Raw genomic sequence first — 12478 nt, 5'->3', positions numbered from 1 at the left:
AAATGTGTAATTTGCGCCTGCCATTTTCCCTTTGCTCTTTGAATGAGCGACTTCAAAAACTTTCATGCCGCTTGTACCACGGCTCGTCTGCCCGTCCTGCTAGGAAATGCAAGATTACAAGGGATCTAAATAGCAGCTCTCGCACAGAAGACGTCAGCACCGCAAGCAGCCGGTCGAGACGCCAAGAGTTTAGCATCATGGGAATCAATGGAGTGTGAGACGCTAAGTTTACATGTTCATGAGCGTGTGTGTGGCTGTCTGCTGACGTTGATGTTCAACAGACTTCACCGCTCGTTACGGCCAGGATAAATCTGAGGGAAGACATTGGTTCACTTGGTGAATGTTTTATATTCCCTTCTTGTTTCTTAATTACCAGGCTGTGCATGTGTTTACTGAAAACCTAAAGGCTGGGATGGAGACGTATAGTATAGCAATTTTCTTTCAAATGACTTTTGCATCTGTAGGATCACTTAACAAGATTTTGTTGAGTTTTTCTCCATAGTAACTACCTGAATCCTCAAATACCCTCATCAGATGTGTCTGGTTTCTGAGCAGAAATTCTAGAAAGTCTTGATAGATAAATATTTGTACGCAACAAACATGTTTTTCATTTTATGCAGAATGACAAAAGTGTTTCCTCCATGAAGCTTTGACATGAAATAAAATAAGGGAGGATAAATTGTCATGTAATAACTGTTAAGGGTTACTGAAGCAAACACGCATTAGAAGTGTCCACAACTCAAAAGACGTGTTTATTTGAACTGAACCGCTTCGAGATTTGCAGTATGACACACTGTAACTCGACATTTGACACCATGCCGGATCACTGAGGATGTGGAGGGATTGAGGAGCTATTGTGCCCGTGTTATTTATGAATTGAACTCTTACAGTTAAGAATTTTAAGGCAAGTAAGAAAAAAATCCCTCAATATTAGACCTGGGACAGATTTACTAAACAGGCGTCAAATTAGCGTAAGAGAGCAATCCCATAAAAGCGCCGATGGGAGTCAGTGGAAAGTTCTGTGCGTGATCTACTGACGATGTGCAAATTAAAGAACACAAACACAACTCGATTATTTCCATAATGATCAATGAGCTCAGCCGCAAAAAATAAAGCTGTCCACGGCTTTTCAGCGCAAATTCTTTTGTGTGTCTTTAGTAAATCCCGACAATAGTTTTTTAATGCCAAAAGGGTGTTTGCTGTTTGGCCTCCAATCTTTTAATATCCTCAAAAATCTGGTAATGAAACATTGCAACATGCTTTGTTTGTTGCAGGGAGGATATCCGTTAGGATTCTTCTTAAATGTGCTCACTCGGGAGATGCAGGACCTGCCGGAAGTATGCCGGAAATGTGCCGTCTTTGAATCATGATGAGCTGTAATTACCTTTGACTAATCACTCTCGAAATGCAGGAAATTCATTAGCAACTGTCCTGAGCCGTGGTGTTGAAAGCAGCTGACGGGAATCATAAGACCAACAAAAAGAGATCATGCTCTTGTTAAAAAAATAATACTGGTATATTATAATATAATACAATTTACACTACCATTCAAAAGTTTAGAGACAGTAAGATTTCATTATGTTTTTGAAAGAAACCTTTTATGCTCACCAAGGCTGCATTTTTTATATCAAAAATACAGTAAAAACTGTAATATTGTGAAAAATTATTGCAATTTAAAATGACTGGTTTCTATGTGTATATATAGTAAAGTGTCATTTATACCTGTGATCAAAGCTGGATTCTCAGCATCATTACTCCAGTCTTCAGTGTCACACGATCCTTCAGAAATCATTCCAATAGGATGATTTGATGCTCAAGAAGCATTTCTGATTATTATCAATGTTGAAAACTGTTGTGCTGCTTCATATTATTGTGGAAACCGTGATTCAGGATTATTTGATAAATAGAAAATTCAAAAGAACAGCATTTATTTGAAATGGAAATCTTCTGTAACAAAATAAACAATTTAATGTGTCCTTTTTGAATTTTTTTTAAATAATAAATTCCTACCCCAAACTTTTGAACATTAGTGTATGTGGGGGAAGAAAATGTCAGAATAACAGCTATTTTTGAATGGTGGTCAATAGAAAAAGATGCTTTTTAGAACCTAAATTGAGTTAATGCGTCTACCAACAGGGGCTGGTTAACTTGACCTCCTGGTTTGACACTAGCATAGTGTTAAGCTAACAATATGATATGCATAACATTACAGTACATAACACAATAAAATTGGGTAAAATAATACCCTGGTAATCCAGAGTTCTCGCGAGAGCACAAGTTGAACTTGCTCAGCGAGTTACTCTGGCGTTGAATAATGATGCTCATTAAATATGCCCTTGTATCCGAGCTGCACCAATCACATCGGGTTATGTGATATAGACGGGCCAGAGGCGAGGTGACGACAGCGCTGTGACGTCGAAGTCATTAGTAAACATTGCAAGATGGCTATGGATGAACACCAGTTGTTTGAAACGGCTTTGGCCGCTACAATGAACGAGTTAGACTTGGCTTTTTATCTAAAAGAGGAACAGAAGACGCCGCTCGAATCGTTCCTTTGCAAGAAGGGCGTTTTTGCTGTTTTGCCGACCGGATAGGGCAAGAGTCTAATCTACCAGTTAGCTCCGCTGGTAGCTAAGCGTATGGGGCTTGTTGTGATTGGTCGTAGTGTTATCCAATTGCGTGCAGTGAGATTTTCAAACGCATGCTTGGTGCCGCCCCTCGAGCTGGCCGATCTTCATTAGTCGACGCCAGACCATTCATCTTTCAGACTTAGGTCTGGATTTCCAGGCTAATTAGATTGAACTTTTTATCTTTACACATCGGTATTGCATCAATTGTAATTGTCTTTTTTTTTTTTTTTACTGATCTTGTCACAAAGAATACATGCAATGCAGTTTTAGATCCTGGCCAAAAGAAGGTATTTTCAAAGGCCTTAAAGTGTTGCCTGTGGGCAGCTGTGCTTCGGAGCAGAGCCTTGGACTCTGTATAAACCTAGCAAATGAATAGAGGGTTCAGAATCAGGCATCTGAGTTAAATCTGTTGTCCTGCTCTGGCCTTGTGAAGAGCTGTGTTTTAAGTCTGTCATCTTGTCCCATTAGATTTCCGGAAAGATCACTCAGAAGATCCACAACACGTCCAACTCTTGTTTTTGACATGAGACCGCAAAACCTTTGTGCAGGGCTAACAAGTGAGAGCGCTCGTCCCCTGAATGATACCAGCTTGAATGAAGGATGTGGTTTCCAGAAATGGTTCCAATAATCCGATTGTTTGTGATTGTCTGTTGTGGTTCAAGTACATTCTCTCTTGGAACTTTTTTTTTTTCGTACCCCTCATACGTTTTTAATTGCTTCCAATTTCAGGAGGAAGAAATCCAGGCTCTGCTCGATGACTGTGCTGGATTTAGTGTAGGATTTCTTCATGTACATCAGATTGAGAGTGGCTGGCAGGAATTTATGGGATGCACGTGTCTTATCTTTGGGCTGAAGGGCCGATGGGTCACGGTTGTGGCGGTAGACCCTAAGCTGGCAGAAATAAGTGTGTTCCGCCTCTTTCCGAACATTCCTCACTGATCGTCTTGTGGTCGCAGGAATCTAACCCTTCAGCAAATGAATAGGTTCTCTGAAATAGCAAAAGCACTGAGGGCATTAGATAACCACACCACAGTTTCCTTTAATCCAGATGCAAACATTGGTATTTATGGGCAGCATTTTGTGTCCTGTTAAAACCTTAGGTTGTTTGGAAATCATTATTCTTGAACTCAATTATATAATGTCTCTATTAGGGCTGTGAAATGATTAATCGTGATTAATCGCATCCAAAATAAAAGTTTGTGTTCACATAATATATGAGTGTGTACTGTGCATAATTATTTTGTATATATAAATACACACACATGCATGTATATATTTAAGTGTATATAAACAATGTTCTCAATGCTGGAGTTCATATGTAGAGCCCCTGGTGATACTGAGAGCAAAGTTTCATGTTGTGTCGAGCCTTCTTAGTGTTTTAAAAATAGCGATTTTTAATGCCTTCATAGAAGTGCCCCATTCACTCCCATTCAAATCCAATTTGACTGAAAACGAAAATACGGTAAAACTTAAAAGTGGCGTTTCCATTCTAATTATGCTTTTAAACGAAAGATTGCCTCGGGTAGATTAACAAAAAGACCCTAGGTTGAATTTTGGCGAGAGTTACTTTACTGTGGAGTGACAGATCGCTGCATCTCTTTGCTTTACTACTAGTTATAGCACAAAAAACATGAATGAACATCAGAAGGTATTTTGAAAGAAACAGTTCAACTCACTGAAATGTTTCCTGTCTCATGTAATCGTTCAATCCGTGTTTCAACTGTGGAAAAACGTCAATAAAACAGCTAGTAAACAAATGAATCAAATTGCAAGCTTGTGAATTGAAATTGAATTGTGAAATTGGTCAATACCTATCCTTATACAGGGCTCGCAAAATCGCCTGCCCGACGTCCCGGGGCTATTGTGTTTTCCAGTCGGGCTACCAAAATGCATAACCGGCCTGCCCGACGGGCTATCTGAAATAGTGTTCGCTTCAGTCTTGTTATAATCAGATTCAGCGCGTTCTTCATCTTCAATCCGCAGCGGCGCCGAGCAGCGCGCACGTCAGAAACAGAGGACAGGGTGTGTGTGTTTGTGTGTGAGTGTGTTCATCTGAGTCTCATTGGTCTGTCACTCATTGGTCTGTGGTGCTCGTCAATGTCAGAAATTTTTAGATGACCAATCAAATCAAAGTAGGCGGACTTTATGTTCACAAGAAGCTGCTGAGCGCGAATTTGATCAGAGCGACTCGACGCTTCAGTTTACGGTCAAGTGCGAGATAAGATGTAAGTAGCTAAACTAAACATTTCATATTTGATAGCTTTTTTAGGTCATAAATGTGAAACTAATGACAAAAATAATCAGGCAAATGAATATACTTTTGTCGAATTTCGCCATTTTGAACTGAAAATAGGCCTATGTAATGTGACTAATAATTAGTTTACTGTCATTGTGAGGGGACATTAGCATTAACAAAGCCGTTTTCATGTTAGGCACAAGATTAATAATGAATGTGTACATGTTGAGAATTAATATACAATTTGTAGCCTTCAGTAAATTAAAAAAGTTCAGCTTTAGGAGGGGAAGAGACAGGGCAAGATGAGGAGACTGAGAGAAAAAGACAGAGTGATGTATAAGAAGTGAGAGCAGGTATCATCTACTGCCTGCTAACATGGTTTTAAAGCTATTTCTTATCCTTTTTTGGCCTTCAAACGTCTTGAAATGCACATATCAGAGAAATAAAAAAATTGAACCCCCTAATAACCTTAAATGTAGGACCTCTTTGATTATAAAGCCCTGTCTACGGCCCTGTATTAGGAATAAGATCAATAATGAATGTGAACATATTGTGAATGAATTTAATAAACTTAGTTAGGCTACCTAGCTTTCCTAGTAGCTTTCAGTGAATTAATGCATCTGAGAAAATGATTCATAAATCAATCAGTTGACCCTTTGTTTACTTCACTGATAGACAGAAATGAAAAGCCTATATCAGTCAAGGCTCAGCTTTAGGAGGGGAAGAGACAGAGCAAGAGAAAAACTAAGAGAATAGGAGTGTGATGCTGATGAGGAGAGAAAAATAATCAGCTGCCAACTTACATGGTTTTAAAGCTATTGTTATCCATTTTTTTTGGCCTTCAAAACATCTTAAAATGCACATATGTAGATCAGAGAAATAAAAATTTGCCCCCGACCCCCCTGACTAGCATATCTCATATTCGGGACCTCAGTGATGAAAAAACCCTGCCATCTGCATGTTAATGAAACAAGTTAATAGTGAGTATTAGACCCTAAACTAAAGAGTTACTTATTTTTTATCATACCCTCATTGGGGGCTGAGCCACACACACAGACTGATTCATGATCCATACTGGTCACACACATTTCAGTTCAGTTAGAACCAGATGCATATTTGTTGATATTTGTGTTTTGAAAAAGTTTTTGATTCATTGTTTTGACTCCTAACCAATATTCTACATTAAAAATTGTAGTCTTTTTATATGGGCTAGTAAAATTCATTTCGGGCTACCAAAATCTGAAGAGTGCCTGCCCGAAGGGCTACCAGCAATTTAGAAATTTTGCGAGCCCTGTTATACTACAGTAAGTATACCATATTGGCATTGACCTTTGACCTGTATGTTTCATAAATAACCATGAGCAAGAACTTGCTTATAGCACTTACACTTAGAAAGAGTTGCCCAACTTGTGGTTCTCCGTCCTTGTTCTTTTATTTATTTTAAATCTGTTTGCTCATCATCTCCTTTGGCCTTATGTGATAACTAAGCAGACTGCACACTTCAGAATCTCAGCAGATGCGATACGATCCCTGCTATAATCTGTAGCAGGGAAATGTGCACGTTCAGACTTTTCCTTCTGGAATGCAGTTTTGTACTTTGAGTTTGCAACTTATTTAAAAATAAAAAAAATAAAATCAACAACGATTTTTTTTTTTTTTTTTCAGCCCTTAAGTTCAATTCTATGACTGTCAATCGTAAAATAAACAGCTGTTTGTTGAAAAGTCAAATTGCCAACATAAAGACAGAAATGTGAAACGGAGACTTTAGAACTCATAAAAGTAATTTTGCTAACAATAAATTACACATGATAATATTTTATAGGAAAATATTTTATATACTGTTTTTTTTTATTTATTACTACGCACTGTTTTATCTAATGAAACAGCGCCTGGGTAGAGTAAGGTAACAGAAGTATCGACGATTATGCTGGGTATGTCTTTGGTTTTTGTTTTGAGTGAAACAGCTTGGAAAGTTTTGACATTTTCTTAGATGTTGTGCCAAGAACAAGTTCCGAGCCCAGGAGAGAAGACTGAGATGCGCTACTCTATTGTGTTTTAATTGGAAAATTTCTGGCTAGAAGAACATGTGTGTAGCAGATTTGGAGAACAGTGATATTCAGCGACCTCTTGCTACCCTGTAAACGTTTATCGCAGGTTAAATGAAAGATCTGTGGTGAATACTTCACACGAGGAGCTATGAGTGTAACAACATGCTACTTGCCTTTTTGCCTTTGATATTATACCAACTCATTCATGTTCTTGGCTCTATCTTTCTGTTGCGTAGAAGTGTTGTATAGAGTGTTGACTCCTCTTGTCTTGAAGTCTGCTGGGAAATAACATGAGTTCAGTCTCTGTAACGCAAGTCAGTTCACTCAGTGGCCCAACGGATCCAGCTGTTCCCAGGCCATACAAGTATAGCTCTCATTGGCTTGAATGAGGAAAAAAACAAACCTGGTCAAAATTGTCAAAAAATAAAAATGAAGAGCACCTTTGAAACTTGACAGCTCAATTTATACTATACATAAAATACATTTATGCACATACATATCAGGTGACACATTCATTAATAAAGCCATTGGGAGTGTTGTTAGTGTTAACTAAAACTAACACTTACAATTGTTTTCACAAGAGAAATAAAGCTAAAATAAATAGAAAATGTTAGATAAAAACTAAAAAATAACTTGAAGTAAAATAGTAAAAGGTTTAGGCTGAAGTACTAAAATTACGAAACTTCAAATTTAAATAAAAAAGTTAAATGGAAGTACTTAAAAAAAAAAACTAATACATATGACATGATTTAAATATGATAAACTAATAACTAATAAAAAATTACAAACCGTGTAGATTACAAAAAACTTTACAAATAAAAACTAAGAACATAAAAAGCTAATTATTAAAAATATAAAATCATGAATAAATATTAATAAATTAATGTTAATATATTAATAAATACTATAATAGTATATAAATAATGTGTTAAGTAATAAATAACACTGTGTACCCACCTTGTGAAGTGCTGTCAAAACAGAGTATGTTAAAAAAGGGGGAAATAAAATAAATGAGAATTCATGTTATTTGAAAGCAAAAAATATAGTATTAATTTATCTAGTAGATACTTGGGGTTGACACGATGCAATGCGAGCTTATGTTTGGTTGTTTATGTTGAAAAATCTTTTCTTTTATTATTATTTTTTTAAGCCACAACAAAATAAAAGGTTGTGGTGCACGAAGGGGCGGGCTGAAGGATGGATGGATGTGTGTGTGTGTGTGTGTGTGTGTATAGCGTTTTACTATGTACTGCTGTACACCCAAAGCGCTTTACACTCATATCCGGGATCTCTCCTCAGCCACCACCAGTGTGAGCATCCACAACAGCACCAGTGCGCTCGCCACACACAGAGAGACTGATGGGGGGTTTACAGGACATCATTTACAAGGGCCAATGGAGGGAATTTGGCTAGGACACCGAGGTTACACCCCTACTCTTTACAAGCAAGCAAATTTTATTTATATTGCACTTTTCCAAACAAATCAATGCAGTTCAAAGTGATTTACAGGCGAAAAAAAAAAAGAAAGAAACAATAGATAGTAAACCCAGTAAAATACAGGAATACAAATAAAGTTTATAAGGATTAACTAAGGCACAAAATAATTAAAAATGAAGAAAAACATGTTTTTAATTTAGACTTAAATCTATTCATATTTTCAGCACGTCTTCCTCTGGAGGGTTATTCCAGAGGCGGGGAGCATAGCGGCTAAAAGCAGCATCACCGAATCTTTAGTTCTACTTTGTGGTACTACGAAGATCTGAGAGTCCTTACAGGTTCATATACTGGTGTTAAAGAAGTGCCATTGGGTTTTTAATGACCACAGAGAGTCAGGACCTCAGTGTAGGGTCCCCATCACTATACTGGGGCGTTAGGACCCACACAGACCACAGGCTGGCCTCAGGAACGCCTGGTTTTCCCAGGTCTCCCATCCAGTTACTGACCAGACTCAACCCTGCTTCAGTGGGCAACCAGTCCTGTCTATAATTCGATATATGTGACCCTGGATCACAAAACCAGTCACATGTCGCACGGGTATTTTTGTGGAAATAGCCAACAATGCATTGTATGGGTCAAAATTATCAATTTTTCTTTTATGCCAAAAATCATTAGGATATTAAGTAAAGATCATGTTCCATGAAAATATTTTGTACATTTCCTACCGTAAATCTATAAAACATTTATTTTTGTGAGTGAATGCAGCACAATCGCGAACATAAATGGAAAATTTTAAAGGTGATTTTCTCAATGTTTAGATTTTTTTGCATCCTCAGATTCCAGATATTCATATAGTTGTATCTCAGCCAAATATTCCTAACAAATTTCCAAACAAACAATACACCAATAGAAATCTTATTTATTCAGCTTTCATGTGATTTATAAATCTCAATTGTGAAAAATTTACCCATGTGACTGGTTTTGTGGTCCAGGGTCACATATTCTTAATAATGACAATGATTTCTCAAGAAAACACCTGATTTTTAAACACAAGTTTTTGATTATCTAATGAGATGCACTTAATCCAAGTGGATTGTACGCATTACACATTTTTCAGTTTGTCTCTGGTTCAGTCCAGGACCTAATAAATGAGTATACTTATATATTTTTACAGTATATCTGTTTTATTTACATATCAAAACTGTCCCAAGCTAAACGTTCACAGCATTGTATTACCAGATTTAAGAAATGTCACCAATGTGATTTATCGTTGACCTAATAAATGATTTTTATATGCTTGCATATGGACAAAAATGAGATCGCTTCCTGCAGTTTAAACACTGAAACCAATGTTTTGGTAAACAAACGCCTCAGTGTAAGACGTCATGGAAATAAACTTGCTGGAAGTGATGAATGTGTGGAGCTGAAGGTGTACAACAATTGTGTCCAGACTGTTAAATCATCACCGACATGCTTTGATCTGACAAAATATTCCACCTCCCTTAACATTCTCAGCGTCCTCTCGGTACACCGTTACACATCGCAAAATATTGTCTCAGCTGCGCTGCTTCTGATCTGAAATCACCTGGGCATCGTAAAAAAGCCAACGCCTTTTTTTAACGTCTTTATTCAAATGTTGCAACCAAGATGATTGCTGAATCTGAAATGTTATATGATTTTTTTTTTTTTGGTAAATGTTTGTTTGATTTTAGTCCATCTCTTAAAGTTTTTGTTGGTTAGTTTTCCAGAATAACAGTGGATTCCAGGAACGTTCCATGGCACGGCTACATGAACTGCTGTGTCACAAAAACAGAACAAAAAACTCAGAACAGCAAGGTATAGTGAGCTTACTGACAGTTCTCAAGATTTAAAACTTTATTTTCTTTTGTCTCCTTCAATATGTCTCCAGGTTGCGTGTCTAACTCACATTGCCGCCAACTACCTCAACGCTGGTCTAGAGGCCAGACGATGGGGAACGGCCCATGGGAGCATTGTCCCTTATCAGGTACCTTTATCTTTTACCAAATATATTACCATTTATATCATAAGCTTAAAGTTGTAATGCTTTTGAGTATTTGTTGCTGCCTGTGATATCTCAATGGCAAATGTTGAAAGATTAAAAATGGAGTCATTTAATTTTAAAGGATTTGTTCACCTCAAAATGAAAATTTCCTGATAATTTACTCACCCAATGCCATCCAATATGTTCATGTCTTTCTTTCTTCAGTGGAAAAGAAATTACGTTTTTTTGAGGAAAACATTTCAGGATATTTCTCCACACAGTGGACTTCAACGGTAACCAAATTGTCCAAATCAGTGCAGTTTCAAAGGGCTCTGCATGATCCCAGCTGAGGAATAGGGTCTTATCTAGCGAAACGATCGGTCATTTAAAAAAAATAAAAAAATAATAAAAATTATATATATATATACTTTTTAACCACAATGCCCGTCTTGCACCATTTCTGAGATGCGTCACGTATTACGTCATCACGTTGGAAAGGTCACAAAAAAATAATAATAATAATAAATTAACATAAAGATGTCGGACGATTTTGAAGTTGGAGGAGAAAATGAGATGGAATTTTTCGCCCTTCCCTGCCTTTTTGAACCGGAGTGCACAGACAAATAACTTAGATAGATGACGTGACGCGTGACCTTTCCAACGTGATTACGTAATGCCTGGCGCATTGCAGACCAGCACAAGACGAACAATTTTGGTTAAAAAGTATATAAATTTAAATATTTTTTAGAAAATGACCGATCTTTTCGCTAGATAAGACCCTATTGCTCAGCTGGGATCGTGCAGAACCCTTTGAAACTGCACTGATTTGGACTTCAACAATTTGGTTGCCGTTGAAGTCCATTGTGTGGAGAAAAATCCTGAAATGTTTTCCTCAAAAAACTTAATTTCTTTTCCACTGAAGAAAGAAACCTATTGTGCTTAATTTTTTTTACCTTTTCAGCTTTCTTTATTGTATAATGTTGCTGTTTGAACATGAAAAAAGGTTTACAAAGTCACTCCAAAGGGAGTTGTTAATATTATCATTGTGCACTGTTTCCTGAAACTCCCTGAAACACCTCCATTGTAGTCTTGAGTTTTTCTTCCGGGAACGAACACGTCACAATATTCTTATTTAAATAATTCCTGACCATGGCATACGCAAAATGAAGGGACCAGGCCTGGTTGAGTTAGTTAGTAGTGTGTTGAAACTCACAGTTATGGTAAGGGGCGGGACATTTCCCAAACACGCTCGGAGCGCTTGACCAATCACAGCACACTGGTGCAGCCGACCAATCAGAGCACAGTGTGCTTTTCAGAAGGAGGGGCTTCATAGAGACAGGGACTAAACAGAGCGTTACTGACAGACTGGGCGGAGACGAGCTGCAACAATAGCCCTATTCGGACGGGACTAGTTTTCCAGGGGGACATTAGAGAAATTTGTGTTTTAGACGTACTTTAACTTCGTACTTTCGAAGTCTGTGCTTTTCTCACACAACCTCCGTAAAAATTCCAGGGCAAATTACCTACTGCTTTTCGGCAAACTCAACGGTCCTCTGAGAAAACTAATCCCGTCCAATGTCTGTGATTGCCGATATTGTATTATACTAACGCTTCTCCTCATGTGTTTTTTGACCTACCTGAGCTACCGTTTGCACACCAATCTTCTGAATGCTTTCATTTCATTTCAACAGGGATGGTATTTGAAGAAAAAATGTAATTATAAAATTTATAAATGGAGCTAAATCGCAGTAATGGCGAAGAATGTTAATTATTTTAATATCCGTTTTAATGTGTAAGATACATTAAGTCTCTGCTCACTTATGTGGGTTTATTATAAACAGACACTTCTATAAACGTATTTAAAGTCTATTTAAAATGGGTTTTAATGATAAATAAAAGTTATATACTTCATACATGATGCATGCAAGCACAGCAGATGACCTTCTGTAACGCCCACAGAAAACACACACTCCCACCTCTCTAATAAAACACAGAGATGTTTGTCCTGCTCGATTCATGAACATAAAATCACAGACGCCGGGTGATGAGAATTGTAACTCAACTACATTTGGAAAACTAGTCCTGTCTGAATAGGGCTAATGTGTGTTTTTTTTGAACATTCAAC

The 12478-nt window shown here is 37.4% G+C and overlaps 1 protein-coding gene across 1 annotated transcript in view; it reads left to right on the top strand.

The window, feature by feature from the left end:
• sugct (succinyl-CoA:glutarate-CoA transferase) overlaps positions 1 to 12478 on the top strand; it is a 144650-nt gene that overhangs the window by 23664 nt on the left and 108508 nt on the right. The window contains exon 9 of the mRNA XM_084102440.1: positions 10261 to 10356. Within this exon, the coding sequence (XP_083958566.1) occupies positions 10261 to 10356 (96 nt within the window). The remainder of the gene's footprint in view (positions 1 to 10260; positions 10357 to 12478) is intronic.

Source organism: Abramis brama (assembly GCF_963993115.1).
Source record: "Abramis brama genome assembly, chromosome: 24".
Classification (NCBI taxonomy): domain Eukaryota; kingdom Metazoa; phylum Chordata; class Actinopteri; order Cypriniformes; family Leuciscidae; genus Abramis; species Abramis brama.
This window is presented reverse-complemented; position numbering and strand designations above follow the sequence as displayed.